Source organism: Hibiscus syriacus, unplaced genomic scaffold (genome assembly GCF_006381635.1).
Source record: "Hibiscus syriacus cultivar Baekdansim isolate YM2019G1 unplaced genomic scaffold, ASM638163v2 tig00110816_pilon, whole genome shotgun sequence".
Classification (NCBI taxonomy): Eukaryota; Viridiplantae; Streptophyta; class Magnoliopsida; order Malvales; family Malvaceae; genus Hibiscus; species Hibiscus syriacus.
Window position 1 is genome coordinate 434,661 of NW_024062873.1, and position 20,927 is coordinate 455,587.

The 20,927-nt window shown below is 31.3% G+C and overlaps 3 protein-coding genes across 4 annotated transcripts; all 3 read right to left on the reverse strand.

Moving 5' to 3' along the window:
- Window positions 1-134: 134 nt before the first annotated feature.
- On the reverse strand, window positions 135-1,793 carry LOC120141918 (alpha/beta hydrolase domain-containing protein 17B-like). The gene is made up of 5 exons (XM_039156678.1): window positions 1,450-1,793; window positions 1,170-1,217; window positions 802-1,076; window positions 536-583; window positions 135-449 (listed from the first exon to the last, which is right to left on the reverse strand). The coding sequence occupies exons 1-5, from the start codon at window positions 1,769-1,771 to the stop codon at window positions 135-137; spliced, it is 1,008 nt and encodes a 335-aa protein (XP_039012609.1). The 5' UTR covers window positions 1,772-1,793.
- A 2,592-nt stretch (window positions 1,794-4,385) lies between these two features.
- Window positions 4,386-5,640, reverse strand: LOC120141924 (dolichyl-diphosphooligosaccharide--protein glycosyltransferase subunit DAD1). Its single transcript, XM_039156682.1, has 5 exons — window positions 5,521-5,640; window positions 5,379-5,426; window positions 4,945-5,032; window positions 4,823-4,866; window positions 4,386-4,552 (listed from the first exon to the last, which is right to left on the reverse strand). Exons 1-5 carry the CDS (start codon window positions 5,608-5,610, stop codon window positions 4,469-4,471), a joined length of 354 nt encoding a protein of 117 aa, XP_039012613.1. The 5' UTR covers window positions 5,611-5,640; the 3' UTR covers window positions 4,386-4,468.
- Window positions 5,641-6,350: 710 nt separating this feature from the next.
- LOC120141922 lies at window positions 6,351-16,895 on the reverse strand. Of its 2 annotated transcripts, XM_039156680.1 has the most exons (6): window positions 16,885-16,895; window positions 8,245-8,332; window positions 8,084-8,157; window positions 7,238-7,856; window positions 6,905-7,013; window positions 6,351-6,634 (listed from the first exon to the last, which is right to left on the reverse strand). In XM_039156680.1, the coding sequence occupies exons 4-6, from the start codon at window positions 7,719-7,721 to the stop codon at window positions 6,595-6,597; spliced, it is 633 nt and encodes a 210-aa protein (XP_039012611.1). In that variant the 5' UTR covers window positions 7,722-7,856; window positions 8,084-8,157; window positions 8,245-8,332; window positions 16,885-16,895; the 3' UTR covers window positions 6,351-6,594. The 2 variants fall into 2 exon arrangements, with proteins under 2 accessions (XP_039012611.1, XP_039012612.1); XM_039156681.1 differs by lacking the exons at window positions 8,084-8,157; window positions 8,245-8,332; window positions 16,885-16,895 and having other exon boundaries at window positions 7,238-7,912.
- Window positions 16,896-20,927: the final 4,032 nt, after the last annotated feature.

Consider the following 20,927-nt stretch of genomic DNA (forward strand, 5'->3'; position numbering starts at 1 on the left):
TGGCCCTCTTGTTCATCATTTGTCCCTTTATCTATACCCACGCAGCATCTCCACTCTTGACATTTGAAGCAGCAGCAGGAACAACTCAACCTGCATTTTGGGCATTTCGGTTTCCGACAGCAAAACCACTTCGGTCACCGGCAACATTTGCACTTTGGTTTTGGACATTTGGGGCATAATTTAATCTTACAGAACCCGTTACTGGTAACCGAGGAGATGGCATTCGACCTTGCTGGTAAACCGAGACTCTGCCGAATCCTTTTAAGGCGAGTCGATGTTGTCGTGTTCTCCATTTGATAAACAAACTTGCAAAGATGGCGAATATAATCAGGGTATAGCTCCAAGTTGCAGTGACCACCTCCTTTGATCCACAGAGGCTCGTTCGGTTCCCTTGCCATTTTCCAAAGTCCATTTCCTTGCAGCCAATTGACAACATCATCTTCCGTACCCTGACTAAAATGTTCGATCCGATTCCGACCAACTTTGAAATTCGATACAGGAGCTAATGAAAAACAGAAATTTGAAAGGTACTTGCATGAATTACAAGGACAGGACACTTCACCTTCTGAATCTTTTTTATGTTCTGCGATTATGAACATTGTAATTAGGTCAAGCATAGCAGCAGATATATAGACTACAAAGTACAAACACATCGATGCTGCTCGAATTTGGTTCACAGGCCATTAACAGTCCCAACAGTATAACCGACAAATTATCGGTTCTTACCGATTATCAGATTGTTCCTATAATTGATAATGTTGGAATATCTTCCTCAGAATGCAAACATAGATATATTACTACCTGATAAATGTCGAAGCAGAACGAGAACTTAACATGGCAGAGCACACTTAGGCCGGAAAGAATGCTTCTATGCAAAACTACACCTCTTAGCCTCGGAAGTTTAGCTGCCAAATGCAACATCGGTCCGCTTCCAACCGATTCTCCATATAAAATTAAGTCTTCCTGACTGATTCCATACTCGGTCTGAAGACACTGATACACCGCCTCTATATTAGCAAAGACACCACCATTAAGATAGCTTGAGAAGACAAAATACAAAATCCGGGACGAATCGACTACGACGATAAATATATTGAATAGTGGATGATCATCCCTGCATATGCATGATTGAAACAGCCATAATTAGAGCAATGCAGCATTATAAAGACAATGAGCTACCTTCCCAGTTGATGCACCATAGCCAGAATAGTCATACCTGGATCAATTGATAACATGATAGTAAATAGCAGAGTAAAAGAACAGCTAAAGCGATGAAGTAACATTTCTGCAACATCTGATTGTACACGAATTGAAACTAAAGTGATGAACAATTAGAGATGTAAGCCAAATAAGAAAAGCACTTAAACAAGCCAGTTGAATGACTTGTATAAGTGAAGTTGACCATTATTTTGAACCAGAAAATAACTGGAAAAGAAGAAATACTTACCCCCATGAGATTGACTCTGAAGTTGACCTTGAGCTGGACAAAGAGGTCATAGAGTTGGCCAAGGTCAGCAGCAGTGCCATGAGAGTAGAGCACGGCAAGACGTGCGTATGGGTTTTTCAAGTAAAAGTCAACAATCTTGTTCCCGTGTTTGGTGTCGATCAAAAGCACATCCAAAGAAGGATCGTCAGCAACGGGAGCAGGCATTGAGGAAGACGAAACCACCTTGAGTTTCCCATTGTTGTCGTCCTTCTTAATCTGATAAGTTGGTGGAGATGGTGGGAAAAAAGCAAACTTGGCAACCAACTGAGAAAACATACGCCCCATTCACCCCCCGAGAAGAGGAGCCAAGACAACCCAACTCATTGAAAAAGGAACAAGCTTGAGTGCATGACAGAAAAATGAAAGGAAAAGCTTGTAGAAGTAAAAGATGCACTTTAATAGGATGTCTTTACTTATGATGCCGAAGCAATGGTGGGGGAAGACGGGATTTTGCCTAGCTAGAATTGTGAAAAATCATTCAGTTTCTTTAACTTTTAATGAGGGGTTAGATTCTGCAGGATGATTAGGTGAAATAGCTTTTCAGATGGAGAAGAAGAGAGAGTGCTGAAGTAAAGTATATGAGTTGGCAAGTGAAGAGAGCTTTGGAGAGCTAAGCAACTCCTTTAATGAAGACAATGGAAAACTATGCTTTTCCAATGAAAGTTTCTCAATTGATGATTTCAAGAGAGAAGGAGATAGTGAAAGTGAAATGGTTGACTTGAATGTTGAAAAACAGAAATGGAATAACAGACAGTCTGAAACTGAAATATGTATTCGATCAAAACAAAAAAGAAGAAACTGATATGTGTAAGTTACTTCGTTGAGTGGCAGTAGAACAGTACAGAGGATGGAAGGGGTCAATAATCAAATCCTTATCTTTGCTACCATTTCTATTACGTGACAAATATCTGTCTTCGTCTTTTTTTCCTTTTATGATTTCTCATTTTTGGGTTAAACGATAAAATGACTACTGGAGTTTGGCTTAGATTTGACAAATTCCATTAAATTGACATTTGGAATTTTTTTAATTGTTCATAAACTTAATGAGTTGTTATAAAGATTTCATATCATTTGGTTAAATTTATCAATTTTAAAAAGGTAATTTGAATATTAATTTACATTAATAATTGCGTCTACGTAATACGTGTACATTTGTTTTTTTATCTACTCTCTTGTGTGTTAGGACATTAAATTAATCGAGTGCGAATAAATAAACTTTTATTCGTTCATTTGTTTATTAACTTTATCTATGTTTCATTTATATATGTTTAAGATTTTAAAATTATGTTTAATTATTAAAAATATATATATTTATGTTCATTTATTAAATATTTATAAATACATTTATTTAATATTCGCAAACATATTCCCGCACACCAAATGAACGTACAACTACAAGTATTTTCATTCGTTTTTTAAAATCTGAAAATAATGCTATCCAATCATAGCTGATTAATAGTAATAAACATAATCGTTCTTCATATTTTGTGTGCTAATGCTCAGACATAATCATTACATTAAAATAAGTCAAATTTGATGCCAATTAAGATATGCATGAAAGAGAAATGCATCAACCTGCTCTTTTAATTGCCAAATTTCATCATTAATTACCGGACCATCCTCCCAAGCTGCGTTTCATCTACTCTTTAATTTCCAAGACAAACTTTACCTAATAATGTTTACATGGAATAATATATTATAACCATTCATTTAAAAAAACACATAATATTATTTGATTATCCCATTAAATCCAGCTATTTATATTACTACTATTAAATAAATATAAATATCATGATAATAATATTTGATCAAGAAGCTGTCAGAAATCTAACTCTAATTAATTAATTACGTGCCCTCAAATGCAGGGTTTGATCAACTGTAAAACACCCATCATAAATCAGGTTTTATTTCCAAGAAACTGGAACATTATATATATATAACCTGCATTGAAAACAAACATGAACAGAGTGAAAGGAAAGCATGTTCGTGCTTTGTTTGTTAGGTTTTTTAGAAATGAGAAAGTGCCGGATATCTTTTCCCCTATGCACAACTAACAATAACATCAAATACGATCATATATTCAGCATGGGAGCTTCACCTTATAAACCTATAACTGCATTTATAAATGTCAAAACACACACATGAATATATATTACATGTGTTTAGCTTCTCTTTGTTACTTACTAATGTTGTTTCTTCACAACTGTTGTAACTGTTAACATTCTCATTAAGCCCTTCGTAAAAGGCAAAGATCACCCCCATTGCATCTGCACGTATCTCTCTTTTATTTATCATTCTAATATGATCACAAGATAGTATCTATATCAGATTTTAAATTTGACTAAACTCACACTTGCAAATAAAATTGCTCAAAGCCAAGTCACCTAGGGAGAACAATATTCCTTTCAAAACTGGAACAGTTCATTGGTTCTATATGATTTTTTTTTTGAATAGTCTAGTGTGATTACAAGATATCTATTTAGAATTTTTCTTAGTCTACGTACACACCCTGCAGATCAAACCTAGATCTTCTAGGGAGAACAATATTTCTGCAAATCGCACCTAGATCTTCTAGGGAGAACAATATTTCCTTTACAATTGAAGTCACTCAATGAATTCCTCTGCATGAATCTCTACCTTTTTAGAATGGGTTGCAAATGGCCAAAATATGCAAAATAGATTGCCCATTTGTAGTGATGCATTGCTGTTATGGGCTGGCTTACCAATGGAAAAGGCCCTTTTCTTACCAAATCTAAACTGCCTTATGTGAAAATCCATCTCGGAAAGTAATCAGAATGAGCAAATCAATACTAAAAAATCTTTTGTTTCCCATAAAATAAAAAATCTTACTACAGTTTGGGATTAGGCGTGTGCTGTGCACAAAAGCAAAATGGTGACCTAAGGATTTCATTTCAAGTTATAATTATGAATCACCACCAGAAACATAGAAAACAGCATCCCAGCAAACCTGGAGATACAATTTTATCCAAGGAAATTCATGATCACCAAATGGAGAACCAAGTTGCAGAGTACAAAATCTGCAAAAGCTCGCTCAGGTGGTAGATCCTGCAATTGATACGAGCGTATTATCAATTTGCAATTTAACAAGCAATCAAATGTTCACTCCTATATACATACATGAATACACCCTGTTCCCACAACTCAACCTTTGGGTGATGGAAAACAACTTCAAAGGAAAAATAGGTTATTCCAGCAGGTTGAATTGATTGAACTCCACAATTTGGAGTTCGATGGATATTAAGTTGACCTGATTTTCCTCCCCTGACTCAGTAACAGTAACTACTGGAATGTAAGACAGAACTTGAAAATGCTAACCTTGAATTCTTTGTTTTCTTTGTTCACTTGAATACGGAGACAAACTGCATCCGATCAGAACCAAAATGGTATTAGACAGGTCTTTTTTTCTTGCAAAGAGTGATTATATAAATTGTGCTTACCAGCAAGGACAGCAGTCCCAACACAAGAAAGTACTCCAGAAAGAAAAGAATTGAAAGGAAATGATCCCACAGTAGCCATGTAAACCACCTGTGGATCCTCAATGGAAGCCAAGATTCAGGAACGATCCAATTCAAAGAACATTTGATTAAAAAAAAGAACTAACTGTATTGAGATAAAACTACTCAAACAAAATACATTCTATTTAAAGCTGGTTTTCATGAATTTCAAAATGTTCAGCATGATATTTATCAAACTCATTAGTTCATTAAATAAACACTCGCATTTCCAATTTCTTATTCTGATTATCTACTTGTTACGTGCATTTCATGGAAATCTGCAAAGGAAACTATAAATCCCGCAAGAACAAATCCATGAATTTCAATGACTAAAGATCAAGGAAAGGAAACCGAATTCTGAAGGTGGATGGAAGTACCTGAATCAGAGCGGTGAAGACTGCAAAACCCACATATAGATCAATAATCTGTACTTAGAACAACCACCCCCAAAAAAGAAGAAGAGTAATTAGAAAAAGTAAGTGAGAGTGGAAAGGGAAGGAAAGAGAGGGCGAGAGATACCTTGAGATTGACGGGAGTGACAGCATAAGCAGAACGAAGAGAATTGAAGAGAGCTTGAGCGTTGTCCTTGCTAGATTTTTCTCTCGCCATTTTTGCCCTAAATTCCCAATTGCCAAACTAGTAACAACAACGAATCGCCTCGCATAATCAATAAATATACTCATTAACCGTGATTGGATCTCAAGATTCAATCCCGACCATCCATTCTTCTAATTTTATTAAATATATATTAATCAAATTGTGAATAGAAAAAAAATAATTACGCCTTCTACTAATCCTACCGTTATACCATAACCTTAGTAAATATACTACTTTGTTCTACCATAAAAATTCAGTATTAATTATATAATAAATTTAAAGAATTGAAGGTTTGAATACTATTAGCTACTAATATATATATATATTCTTAATTATTTCACAACAAAAGTTTAAATACTTTTACAATCTCAATCGCTCGAACTTAAAACCTTTAAAGATAATAATCATCCCTTTAATTATTGAGATAACTTAATTCGTGTTAAAAGGTGATATATATAATATTTTTATTTTGAAATATATATAATTCTTCGAAACGATTCAGACATTATGTTAGGTGTTTAATATTTTATAATTTAAATATTAATTAAATAAAACTTATCCTATTTTTTAAATTCAAATATTTAATAAATCCTTTTTTTTTACTTAAACCAATTTAACTTCTCTCGGTATCTGAATCTCGTAATAAGTATGTCCCTACTTCGAATCCAAATCAACAAAAATGAATGTTAATAATTTTGATGGCTAATGGCTTTCCTAATACTTTGAACAGTGCTGAAAAAACAAGCAACACGTATACAGTACAATCCGAAGTCTATACAAAGTACCAAGATCATAAGCAGCAATGTTCCTTAAACCTTGCAGCTGTAATCGTAATCAGATAACTTCTGAATTTGTTCGAATATCCGAAATCTAAGCATGTTGTCCGGATTTCGTATATTGGCCATACATTCGTACATTCCTCTCTCACCAGACCCAATATTAGGAACCTCTCGCCCTGTAACAACTCACTCCCGCATTGCATAAAAAGGATGCATATCACTGCTTTTTCTGGGCAATACTCCGCTCAACAAGGTACCTGCATATCAATGTCAAACTTCCATGATTAGAGAGCTCAACACACAACTCTATCATTTGATTCGATATATGTGTTAAAAGGCACACTTGCAAACATTTTCATTAATAGCAGAGGTTAACAAACTACTGTTACATCTGAGTAAGGCAGTGTAATGAAATTACTCGATGAAAGATATAATTTTGCAGATGCTCATTCAACATCATCATTCGAAGAAAAATATGAATTCATGTTTCTGACAATCGAGAGAAGTGGCATTGTGGAATTACTTACTTTCCTGTGTAGAAGCCCGCAGAATACCAGGCATTCAAAAGTACACTGAGATTGGTTTCACAAAGACGATGATTCATTTCCTCTTCACCATCTTTCTTCTCCTTGTTCTCTGCACTCAATGCAAACATGAATTTATGAAAAATTAAATAAGTACATGAAAATTTTGCTAAACAAAAACTTCATTTTATCAGACAACAATAAGGCACTGTGCGCTAATCAACTTGGTCTAAATTTATAAGCATTTCATTTCTAATAACATGTTACAAAACATGCTTGACAGAATAAAACAAAAGCCTGATAAACATTTTAGGACACTTGGGAAAGCATACTTACCTTCATTTACATTTGGATTAATAGGAGCATTTGTCGCCAAAGAGGATCTTTCTGCAGCATCCATAGCCGTTTGAACAATGTCAGAGTTTATGATCTTAGGTGAGTTTCCATGACTTGTTGAACCATTTCGATCGGTGATTGTTTTAACAACAGATGTCCCATCTAAAGAACAGCAAGGATATGATGTGCATGGAGTCCCCAAAGTTTGACATACATATGGGCAACAAGAACAGATGCCGGTGGACTGTGAAGCTTGACTTGTAAGAATGGGGTATTCTAGAGAAACACAGGAGGTACCACATTGTGCACCTGTGCTAGAACCCTCAGCTGAATATTGGTAATCCCAATTACCATATTGCTGAAGCTGCTGCAGAATAGTCTGCCTCTTCTCTTCAATCTCGTAATATCGGCCTATTAACTGGTTATAGTCTTGCACGCGTTGCGAATCCAAATTGCCATTATTCCCATCTTGCTTATCTTGCATTGGCAGACCTATGTAAGGTTCCGGATCTGTAACTTAACAGTATGATTGTCTTTAACCGGTTCAAGATCCTTAGCCCCCTCTGTTTCTGTTCCAGTAATTACTCTGGCATTGCTGTTTTCTCCTGCATCCCTGGGTCTTCAAGAACGAACAAGAAAACAAAATTACCAAATGTTGAGCTTAGATTAACATTACATTCGATAAGCAAGAGAAATTACGGCATTCCCCAGTCTAATAAAATAAGAGTATATTCCATTGAATAACAGTTTCAGCAAATTCCGCAAAAAATTACACATCTGCAAATAACACACTATTATTACCCGTAAAACAGGACAAATGAAAAAGAAAAGAAAACAAAGGCTTACTTGATTGCCTCGTCACAGCTTTGATGAACAGAGACAGAGACAGAGACGTTGGCTCTTTTCTTTCCATGCATGTTCTGCAGCAAAAATACAAATATCATTGAACCAAAATCATAAACCCTAAACCCCAAATAAAATTGAAGGTAAAGAATGGAGAGGGAAACCTTGTATTTGGACATGGCGTTGTCGAAGGCGTCGATAAGGGCAGAGTCGTCCCAAAGCTCACTTTCTTTGCCCATGTTTTCGCTTCTTCTTTTTCGTTCTAAAGGTTTCCGGAGCAATTGGAAGGAAAGACAAACCCTTCTTCCGTTCTTTGTTTCTTTTAGGCCTAAAGCCATAAACCCCCTTGGAATTAGTCCAAATCAGCACTGGGTTTTCAAAATTTAGGCCCAAGAGAAGTTTTTTAAACTAAAGTCTTTAATATAATATTTGTTTAGAATCATTCTTAATAAATAATAATATATACTTTGTAAATATAATTTCTTAAACTCAAATTATTTATAAGAAATAATATTTTTACTATAATATTTGTTTAGAATCATTCTTAATAAATAATAATGTATAGTCAATAATAATTTTTTACCACTTGCTTTAGAATGTTTTTGAGTAATAGTCCCTTTTTTTAGGATCTGTCCGATTATGGTTACCAATTTAAAAATTAAAGGAAAATGGTCATTAACATTATTGGTCTGTCTAGTTTAAGTCCCTACGTCGTTAATCCTTAACGAATATGTGGCATAGCTGAGAGACTAAAATCGAACATATCGATAACTTATGAACTAAAATCGAACGAACCGATAACGTTATGACCATGTAATCTTAATTTTTAAATTAATGATCAAATTCGGTCAAACCGAAAATAAAATGGACTATTCAAGTAATTTACCCTTTTTTAAACAATTGCTTTCTTGAATATAAAATAAGAGATGATTGTGTATAAAATATATGGATAATATCAAGTATTAACTAATAAGTAGAAGTGCTGTGCATACCAAGTAGCATAGAATAAAGAATTTGGACCAACTGGCTATATCATTGACAAGTAGAGAAATGGAATATATTTATTTTATTTTCGGGTCGAATACTTGGGCGACAAGTTACTGACGTCATATCGGATAATTATTGTCCATACATTCCCACCCAACTAAACAAAAATGAAAGTCTTTTCCACGTTAAATTATTCTACTCATTTAAAAGTTCAATCAAATCACTTCACTAAAAAAATCAAATCCGCAATAATTAAGTTAATAAGGATTTTAAAATATTGTATCAATTAACTAAATAAGATAATACAAACATATTTTTTTTATTTCTGTAATTTAATTAATTAACTAATAAGATAATACAAATATTTAATATAATATTATCTCATGATTTTATTTCTAACTCTAATCTTATATTTCATGATTTAAATATATATATATTTCTTATAATCTTTTTCATAAAATAAAAATTGATTAATTAAAAAATAGTAAACGGAAAAATATAAAAAATGTTTAAAATATATATATATATAAACACTTCGTTAAAAAACAATATTGGAAACATACGTTGAAATTCAATTTAGACTATTAATATCAATCTGAAACTAAAACGATAATGATAAATAGCGATATGGGACCAACAACCATGTTCAATCCGGCACTCGACTATATACGGACACAAGAGATGGACGAAGCTTCTCATAGGTATTATTCAGAAACAAATACATAATTTTATATTAGAAAAATAAATTTTTTAAATTTTAAGATGAGAAAATTTTATAAAAGTTTAAAAAGATAAAAATAACTTAATACAAATGTAAAAAAATATTTATATATATATATAAATTGAAATTTTTAATAGGGTGATTACCATTACTGTCTCCCTCTCAATCCATCCATAATATTAATACTCTATGGGTTCTTTGCATTTAATTCGAAAACCAAATAATATTTTTAGGTTTGACAATTTAATATATTAATTAATTATTTTGAATATAATTTTATATAAGTCCATAGATGCAATCTTTTTTATTTGTTATATTTCATTCGTAAATATCAAAATTTAACTTTTAAATTTTATTTAAAATATTTTAATATTTTATCCTGAAAATCATATGGTTATAAGTAAAAATAAAAAAAACCTGGTATTAAAGGGCGTTTAGTTAATTGAATATAACATTACCTTTTGGAATATGATTATCATATGGTTATATTACAGGGAATATAATATTATTATATTTAGTTTGTTTGACAGGAATATAAGATTACAGTGTTTGGTTGAATGAACAAAAAATTATTGGAATGTATATTTTATCAAATTATTATTATATATTTTTATAATTTGAATTATAAATATTCAAATCAAAATATTTAAAAGATTACAGTAATAAAAAATGTAATAATCGGTTATGTCATCGTCCTATGTAAAATGCGTCAAAAAAATATAGACGATAACATAACCGGTTAATTACTGGAAACATTATCAAGCACAATAACATATTAGGAAGCGCTTATATAACGTAATATGTAGCGCCTTTTTAAAGCTGATGGGGCTTTGGAAATCTGACGATAACATAATCAATTAATTATTGTAAACATTATCAAGCATAATAACATATTAGGTAGCACTTATATAACGTAATATGTAGCGCCTTTTTAAGTTGATAGGGTTTTGGAAATCCGACAATAACAAAATAAGTTAATTACTTAATTTGTTATTAGTATTATTAACATATTAGGTAACACCTAAAATGTTACCAAAGTTTAAGCTGATAGAGCCTTAGAAATCCGACGATAACATAACCGATTAATTACTGGAAACATTATCAAGCATAATAACATATTAGGCAACGCTTATATAACGTAATAGGTAGCGCCCTTTTAAAGCTGATGGGACTTTAGAAATTTGGCGATAAAAAAATAGGTTAATTACTTAATTTGTTATTTGTATTATTAACATATTAGGTAACGCCTAAAATGTTACATTGAAAGTTTAAGCTGATAGAGCCTTAGAAATCTGACCATAACATAACCGGTTAATTAATGGAAACATTATCAAGCATAATAACATATTAGGTAGCGCTTATGTAACGTAATAAGTTGCGCATTATTAAAGTTGATGTGGCCTTAGAAATCCGACGATAACAAAATATGTTAATTATTTAATTTGTTATCAGTATTATCAACATATTAGGTAACACCTAAATGTTAACAAAATTTAATTAATGGAGCCTTAGGAATTCGACGATAACATAATCGGTTAACCATTTGATTTGTTATCAAGCTTTATCAACATGGTAATTGTTTACGCATATTATAAATGATACCGATTGACTTTAACCGTTTTCATTGGAAATTAATATATTAATTTAAAGTAATAGGTTTCAAAATTATAAGTATGGAATATGTGTATGTGTCGATACATTTATAAGTATTTTACCATTAAATCGGTATATTTTTACAGCTTACATTATATATTTACTTATTACTTTAAAGTAATCGATTTCGAAGTTTTAAGAATCGATATTTTTCATACGTTTATCGATACTTTATAGGCGCAATTATGAAAACCGGTTTTGTCAAAAAGATGAACCTGCTATGTTATTTTAAAATCGATACCATTACCCTTATAGAAGTATCGGTACTTTTATGTACAATATTGATACTTTCGAGACATTTCGTTTTTTTCAAAACCGATAGATATTTACCGTTTTTTTCATATTAAAACTGGTTTTATCAATTTTTAACATGTTATATTGTCATGTATCGATATGTGTGTCATAGGTATCGATACTTCATACCTGCATCTAGTTTGGGAAGCATACTGGACAACAAATATCGATACATATACCAAAAATATCAATACTTTACATAAACGTATTTTACCATTAAACTGATATATTTTTACAGTTTACATTGTATATTTACCTATTACTTTAAAGTAATTGGTTTCGAAGTTTTAAGAATGTATATTTTTCATACGTGTATCAATACTTTATAGGCCAGTTATGGAAACTGATTTTGTTAATTTTTTTTCCTGTTAAGTTATTTATATTGAAACCAGTTTTGTCAATTTTTAACTTGTTATATTGTCATGTATCGATATATGTTTCTTAGGTATCGATACTTTATAGGCGCAATTATAGAAGCTGGTTGTGTCTATTTTCAATATGTTATATTTAATCGATTGTTTAAAATTTTTACCATTTTCTCAAAATTTAATCGGTTTAGAAATTATAAGTATGAAAACTTTGTTGTCGAGATTATAAAAAATAATACTTTAATAATGTAACACCCCAACCCGTACCCGACCCGGATACGAGTCCTAGATGTCACATTGAAATTTTAAAACGATGTTCTTCCAAAATAACCCTCAAAATTTAATCGGTTTAGAAATATAAGTATGAAAACTTTGTTGTCGAGATTATAAAAAATAATACTTTAATAATGTAACACCCCAACCCGTACCCGACCCGGATACGAGTCCTAGATGTCACATTGAAATTTTAAAACGATGTTCTTCCAAAATAACCAAACATTTGAACTCATTTTAAGAAAATACGATGATATATTATTGAATTATGCTTCATTATAAAAATTTAAGGCAAAAACGTATTCATGAACAGTAAAATACGGTATAAACATTAATGAACAATACCGTGAACAGTGTCGTGAACAATGCTACAATGCATCAATGCATTGCTACAGTGCACCGATGCACTAAAATTTCGGAGTAAATTTGTGCATTGATGCACTGCTACAATGACTTTCGTAAAACTTCATAAAACTCGTAAAAATTTAACCGTTCATTATATACATTTACATTTACATAAATACGTTTAAAACATTACAAAACTTGATCAGAGCATAAATACTTAATTTACCAACTTTGTTTATATGCCAACCTATTTTCATATAATACAACATACCATTTAATCTACTTCTGATCTGACCTTCAAGTGGAGTTATGTTGTTCTGCTAAGCTTAGCTTTGATCTTCCTGCTTCTCAATACCTACGTGTAAATGCTTGCACGCTAAGTCATAGACTTAGTGAGACATGTAAATATAATAATAATCCATTCTGTATGAATATGAACATGCAATCTATCCATTCAATCATATCATATGCAATTCAATATAAACAATAATAATATGATAACATATAAGTATAATAATACACTTACCTTTGATAACCTTTTATAGGCCCATGTATATTTTTGAGAACTCAAGGTATTCGAGTACATTGAGGTTGTGCACTATTGTTGTCACCAAAGCTCGTATGGGGTCTCACTAGGGGCTATGAAATTGTCCCGAATGACCTATGTATTGTATTTGTCCTGAATGACCACTCCTTAAGAACCATATACATATTCCAATGGATCAAATATGTCTCAAAAGACCCTATAAATGTTCCAAAGGATATATATATATACGTCCTGAATGACCATGTAGAACCCTCGACTCTTGGCATGCCAACTATACCTATAGCTCTCATATCGTATACCATGGGCATTATTCTTATGTTTCATGTGTTCGTGTATTCATGTCATTTCTCTTGTGATCACATAACTCATATAACTTATCATATTACATGTGCATTTGGGACTTTTAAGATATATCATTTATCAAATCATATGAACATATATACTTTATGCATGTATCATAATAATCATCATGTATGCATGTATCATAATAATTATAATGTATGCATGTTCATAACTATTGTACTATGAAAATCAAAATAGGAATTAGACTTATCACAAGTCTTATTCCATTACATACTTATAGTATGCACTCACCTATATCCCTTTTCCTTTTCTCGATCGATTACTTGTCACTTATTCCGGAACTTGTTAGGCTCAATATCTACATAAATATAATTTTCAAGACAATTATAAGAAGCCTAAACCTTATAATTCGATACTGATACTTGAGCTAATTTAATGAACCCAATTTCAGTTTTTCCTTTAGGAGTGTATCGATGCACTATGGGTGCATCGGTACACAAAATAGCTTCGAAATCTCCATGCATCGATGCACCCCTTAATGTATCGATGCACATTCAAAAATTGTCTTAGTACATCGGTACACACTCATAGTGCATCGATGCACTTGCCCAAAATAGACTATTTCCACCCGAAATTCATCAATACTTCACCCAAATTTTCATGCATAAAATTCTTATTATGCTACTAAATTCTTCTATAACAACTTTAACCAATTCCTATCAGTCCAACACCTTATAATCTTCCATATTTCATCCAAATTCTTAAGGCTAAGAATCATACCAAATTTTCTATGTTATCCAAACTTTGATTTAACACTTATAACTTCTTATTCACTCCCATGACAAGTCAAATTTAGTTTCAAATTCAACTTATCAACTCTTTTCCAATAATTCACTTAAAAACCCATTTTCTTTAATCTTTCATAACTTCTCCATCATTTGATTTTAAGATAACTTAAGTTTTCCTTAAGCTTAGTTATCATCTAATGATCAAAACCCAATCTTAAAATTAACAAATAATTAACTAAATCGAAAACTTATCTTTATTGGAGACCTACGGAGAGAAGAAGAAGGAGAAGAATATAAGCTTCCAGATGCCCATTCAACCCCCATGCTTATCTCTTAAATAAGAGATAAATATCTTTTTCATGAAAAGACCACCTTACCCTTCATACTTTCCTTACTCACAATTTAATCCAATACCAGAATTTATCACTTTAAAATTCTAAACTTTTCAATAAATTATACTTTAATCACCAACTTTTGAACTTTTTACAATTTGGTCACTAACCCATAGTTTGGGATGTTAAACATTTACAGACAAATATAAAATACTTTAATAACTAGTATCAATATTTCAACAATCCTCAAATATAAAATATAGATATGTGTAGTATGTGTATCGATACAAAGACGTAAATATGGATATAAAATATTGAGCAATCAACTAACAACGCTTCAGAGATAAAATGTCGTTATATATTCGGAGCAATCAACCTTAATGAAACGCGAGGGAAATCCCGACCATCATAATTTTGAGTAACAAGCAGAAAGATTGGATATGTGAAGAATGCCTTCCGAATAGTATTCATTTCATTCAGCTCATAAAGATAGGAGAACCGTAAACTGAAATCGTCTTAGAGAAACATAGTTGATGTAGAAACAGCTACATATTTAAAATCTCGAAGGCGATCTAATTGGTTCTCTAACATTTAAAGCATCAGAAGCATATAAGACTTATGATTTGGGTGTTACAAGGGAAATACAACAAAATGCAACAAAAAATTATTGAGAATTAAACGCTAGATGTTTTAATAATAATGTTAAATAATGGAAGATACACACGTAAATTATAAGTATCAGTACTTGGAATTTCAAAACCTATTACTTTAAAGTAATAGGTAAATTAACAATATAAACGGATAAAAATGCTTCGATATAATAAAAATAGTCGTAAATGACAAGTTGAGACGCTTGTCATGTACGCCTATTATCATTGCACCGGTAGAATTTTACCATTTATATTGTTAATTTGGCTAAGTATCGATACTTTATACATGTGTATCCTTCAATTATTTTTATTATTATTACAAGTTGTAGCCCTTAATTATCAGGAATTTTAGTTGTCTTTCGTTGCATTTTCCGTATACCACCCAGATCATACGTTCGAAACGTTTCTGACGTTTTAACTATTTGAGAACCAAATGCATCATCGTTACGATTTTAAATCTGCATCTGCTTTTACATCAGGTATGTTTTGCTCCGAAGGTTTTAGTTTAGGGTTAACATATCTCAATCAACTGGCTGAAATGGATAATATCCGAAAGGTATTATTCACATATCCAATATCCCAGCTTGTTCCTCAAAATTATGAAGGTCGGGATTTACGTCGTGTTTCAAATTGGGAAAAAAACAATGGAAATTATGAATAATCAATGATAACATGCAAATTGTCTAAGTTATTAAGTATTGAAAAATGTTGTTGTTACCTTAGAAATGACATTTGATGTTACCTCCCGATGCATTGAGCAAGTTGTTGTTTGAATGAAACAAATGCTCCAGCTCATATTTATAGTGGAGCCGAAATTTAAATTAAAATTCAAACTCAAATTAAAATTGAAATTCAAACTCCAACTAAAAATGAAATGAACATGAAATGCAGTCTTAAATTGAACATGAAAATTGCATAATTGATTTCTATTGTTCAAGTAACATGTGTTATGTACCATCAAGTCACATGAGAATAAAGCAGTGACATGGAAGAGAAGAAGAGATAGATAGATTGTTACATTTGCACTGCCCCATCCGAATGGAATATTTACTGTGTAAGTCACATGTTCTACTGTGGAATATTAAAATATACAATTATTGTGTTATATGTTTTAGTATATTTAAATTGAAAATAGTGCATTATGTGTATTATGTGAATCGAATGAAATTATACACACAATATAAGCAAACCAAACATACATACACAACAATTTTATACATAATAATGTTCAAATAATCCACCCACAACGAAATTAATCTGAAGAAAAATGGTTATTTCTAACGAAGTCCAAAACATTAGGCGTCTTTGTAACATCCCAAAATACGTGTTAGTGATTAAATTGTAAAGTTTCAAAATTTGGTGATTAAAGTAAGATGATTGAATAGTTCAATGATTTGTTCATAAATATTTCCTGAAAGTTATTAGTAATTATCAAAGGAATTAAGGGGCAAAATGGTCATTTATCATGAAAGATATTTTTTTATCTCTTTAGGAAGAGATAAACGTTGGGGGAGAGTATTTAGAAAACTCTTCTTCTTCTTACCTTCTTCTTCTCCAACGTGCAGAGCATAAGGTAAGGGTTTTCTGATTTGTTGATTATTTGTTAAATTAAAGGTTATGTTTGGATCATTAGATGATAAATAAGCTTAAGGAAAGCTTAAGTTGTATTATAATCAAAAGATGAAGAAGTTATAAGAGATTTAAGAAAACGAGTTTTTATATGAAATCATGGAAAAGAGTTGATAAGTTGAATTTGAAGTTAAATTTGACTTGTCATCATGCTAATTAAGGAATATGAAGTGTTAGAATTATATTTAGAAAATATTAAAATTTGAGTATGATTCTTGAATTACATATGAAGGATAGGATTTTGAAGTTATAGATGATTTTCATGGATATAAGTTGGTTTAAGTAATGGTAGTTGAGTTTAATGACATGATAGTGGTTTAAAATAGAAGAATTAAGTGAAGAATTGATGATTTTCGGGGTTAAAATACAATTTCTGGGTAGAGGGAACCGATACCCTATGAAGGGAATCGATTCCCCCTCTTGGACGAAAATTCCAGTATGTGTAGGGGGAACAGATTCCCCCTGGGGGGGTATCGATTCCCCCCTAAATGAAAAAATGGAATTTGATTCATTAAACCGGTTTAAGTTGTTAACATCAAGGTTAAGGTTTAGGCTTCTAATAGTTGTTTTGAAATGTTATATTTATGTAGATATTGAGCCTAAACAAGTTATGGAATAATCAAAGGATTAAAATTGATTCAAATCAAACAAGGCTAAGGTGAGTGCAATTTTAATTATACTTATATTATTGAACGAACATTGGCTTGCGATGAGTCAGTGATGGAGTTACTATGGTAAGAAGTGACTCCTAAAATGTTATTTGATTGGTGATTCTTATATGTGCATGAATACATGAAATGAGTATAGGTTATTATATATGTTACATAATATGCATATGTGATATATGTTACGAGACATGACCAATGTGAAATGAGATAAGCTATGTGACTATATGAAATGACATATGAATATGCAATACGTGATACATATGATATGATATGAAATGACATATGAATATATAATACGTGATACATGTGATATGATATGAAATACATGGTTACACATACACATGTGGTATATGATAGAAGAGAAAGAACAAGTGATGAGAAACATATTCATAATAAATGCCCATAGTATATGATACGAGAGTTATAGGTATAGTTGGCATGCCAAGAGTCGAGGGTTACATATGTCCTATAAGACATATGATAGGTTCTACGGGACACAGATTACATCATTCAGAATGATAGGTCCTTCGGGACACAGATGATATCCTTCGGGATGATAGGTCCTTCGGGACATTTATACGAGCTGTGGTGACAACATATGTGTGCACAACCTCAGTGTACTCGCATACCTCTATTCTCAATAATATACATGGGCAATACAATTGAAAGATAAATTAAAGTGAAAGTGGCACAAGAAGGTAAGTTTTACATGTGCATGACATGCTTATATATGTTATCGTGTAATAGATACATGCTTGTTGAAATGTCATGATCAAATGATAAGAATGTATATTCATGAATTGGTTGTTAAATGTTTATTTATTGCCTCACTAAGTCTATGACTTAGCGTGTAAGTGATTTACACGTAGGTACCAAGAAACGAAAAGAGCAAGAATAGAAGTGGCCAGGACAATATTATTACTAGAAGATCAGATCAGAAGTAATCGACAAAGTATGTATTTTGGTGTGTATAGAGTGTTGGCATGTAATAAGTCGTTAATTACGAGTACTCTGATGGTGTTTGTATTTTGTGGTCATTTTTATGTAAATTAATGTATTTTGCTTTAAACAAAGTTTTAAATTTCTCTGTTTTTCAAAAGAGTCAAATTTTGAAAAGTCAATGTGACACCTCAGACTTGTATTCGGGTCGGGTACGGGTTGGGGTGTTATATTTAATGGTATCAGAGCTAAGGTTTAGTCGATTCTCGGCATAAAATGGAGTCTAGAGCGTTTTATAAGGTATACATACCAACAAAATAGTGAAAACTTCTGATCTGATGGAATAGTAAGTGTATTGTCTTGCTAATAGAATTAAAATACTATGTTATATTAGATATATGATCATAAGAGTTTCTAAAGTGAAATACAAGGTGATAGACTTGAAGGTAATAGCATTCACCTGCCCTGGCCAGGAAGGGAGAAGAGCGAAAACCTCAGGGAATGCCTGTATAAGATTAAAGAGTGATTCATGATGTTGAATGATATTATGATGTGTTTTAATTTTATACTTCTATAATTCATAGAATTAATGTATTAAAATAGTTGAGAACACCCGAGTTTAAGGGTGAATTTGAGAAATGTTCCATTGTTATGGAAATTTGATTAAATGGTAGGAATATAATATTAGAAAATTTTCATTTCTCCAAAGTGGAGAAGTTAAATTGAGTAGTTTTATTACTACGTAGGTAAGCTAGAAGTATGGTGAATAAATGTCACCATAAGAGGGTTAAAATATAAAGTGACGTGGTTATCATTTGTAGAAGAATTTATGAATAAGTACATGAATGATCCCTTTATAAAACAAATGAAGCTCGAATATATGAGATTAACAAAGAAGTTACACATGCATGTGTATGAGTATAAGTTTAATAACTTAAACAGATTTATTGTTGTGTTGATTTTGATTAGGAAGGATAAGGAAGAATATGTGATTGGTTGTTTAGGGCTTGCGCCTTAAATTAAAAGAGTGTTACTGGTTTTGAAATTTTTCTCAATTCAAGAAATGATTAATCGCGTTAAAATTCTATTGAGTGCTAAGAATAAAAGGATTGGGACAAAAATTCAGATGATTAAGAGAATTAGTGTTTAATAGAGTTAAGCACCATTAAAGAAAGTTAGAGATTCCACTTTCAACTTCAAACCAGATATGAATTAGTTGTATTCTTCGCCAGAGAATCAAATCAGATGAGAGTCAGACAGACTAAAGCAGTAGGGTCTGATATTTGAAGATTAAATAAGGAGTTAATTGATGACAAGTCAGAGTTAAAGACAACCTTTATGAATTGGGTTAAAAGCTTTGTTAGAAGTTATGAAAATTGAAGCAAGAAAATTATTTTAAAGGGATATAAATGAGTTTAAGTATGTGTATGTGAGATAATGATTTGAATGTTCAAGAGAAGATATAGAGTAATAGAAAAGTTTGAGAATGAGTAAGTCGGTGAACAATTTATAAGATAAAGGAAGTTATAACGTTTGATTTTAATCAGAGAAATAATATTGCGTGTGAGTAAAAGTCCAAGTTTGAAAAGTTAAGTAAGATATCATTGGAATATATATATATATATATATATATAATAATAATAATAATAATAATAATAATTTGATTGAAAATATGGTATATGATTGAGTGGATAAAGGTTGTAACCTAGATTAAAAATTAAAGATTTCGTTTAAAAATTGAGGTGCTATTAAATAATGTTAAAGGATATCCACTATTATAAAGTGGAGAATTTAAATGAGATAATTTAGTTGCTATGCAGTTGAGCTAAAATATGGTAAATAAATGTTGTAATGTAAATAATGGAAGATTTATTGATGTGAATATTGTTTCGGAAAAAGTTTAAGAAATATATATGTTAGTAATTATTGTATAAGATAGAAGATGTTGAAATGTTAAGAGTGAACAAATAAAATTTCATGGTACATGAGAATGAATGTGGATTTGATAAGTTAAGTAAACTATTGTTGAGATAATTCTGATTGGAAGAAAATATAAAGTGAATTAATCAAGTATGATATGGATTTGAATATGGTTAGGTATTTGGATCCTATATATATATATATATGATTAAGGCAATGAGAAGAATATTTACAGGTTTTAAAAGACGCTTTGAGGAATAAAAATAATGCAAGTATAAGAAATGATAAAGAATAAAGTTATGTGAAAATAATGTTAAATATTAAGATTATGAAAATGTGATAAATATTATTAATCAAATATAAGTACAAGTGTTATTATGATGTTTTTCATATAGATATGAAAAACGTAATGGAGTAAAAAATGAATGAA

Coding starts and splice junctions, on each gene's coding strand:
- LOC120141918 (XM_039156678.1), bottom strand. CDS start 1,771: ATGGGGCGTATGTTTTCTCAGTTGGTTGCCAAGTTTGCTTTTTTCCCA. Junction 1,077..1,169: donor AACTGGGAAGGTAGCTCATT/GTCTTTATAATG, acceptor TTATCGTCGTAG/TCGATTCGTCCCGGATTTTG. Junction 584..801: donor TCTGCTTCGACATTTATCAG/GTAGTAATATAT, acceptor TCATAATCGCAG/AACATAAAAAAGATTCAGAA.
- LOC120141924 (XM_039156682.1), bottom strand. CDS start 5,610: ATGGCGAGAGAAAAATCTAGCAAGGACAACGCTCAAGCTCTCTTCAAT. Junction 5,427..5,520: donor TCACTCCCGTCAATCTCAAG/GTATCTCTCGCC, acceptor TTCTAAGTACAG/ATTATTGATCTATATGTGGG. Junction 5,033..5,378: donor TCTTCACCGCTCTGATTCAG/GTACTTCCATCC, acceptor GAGGATCCACAG/GTGGTTTACATGGCTACTGT.
- LOC120141922 (XM_039156680.1), bottom strand. CDS start 7,721: ATGCAAGATAAGCAAGATGGGAATAATGGCAATTTGGATTCGCAACGC. Junction 7,014..7,237: donor TAATCCAAATGTAAATGAAG/GTAAGTATGCTT, acceptor CATTGAGTGCAG/AGAACAAGGAGAAGAAAGAT. Junction 6,635..6,904: donor GCGGGCTTCTACACAGGAAA/GTAAGTAATTCC, acceptor ATTGATATGCAG/GTACCTTGTTGAGCGGAGTA.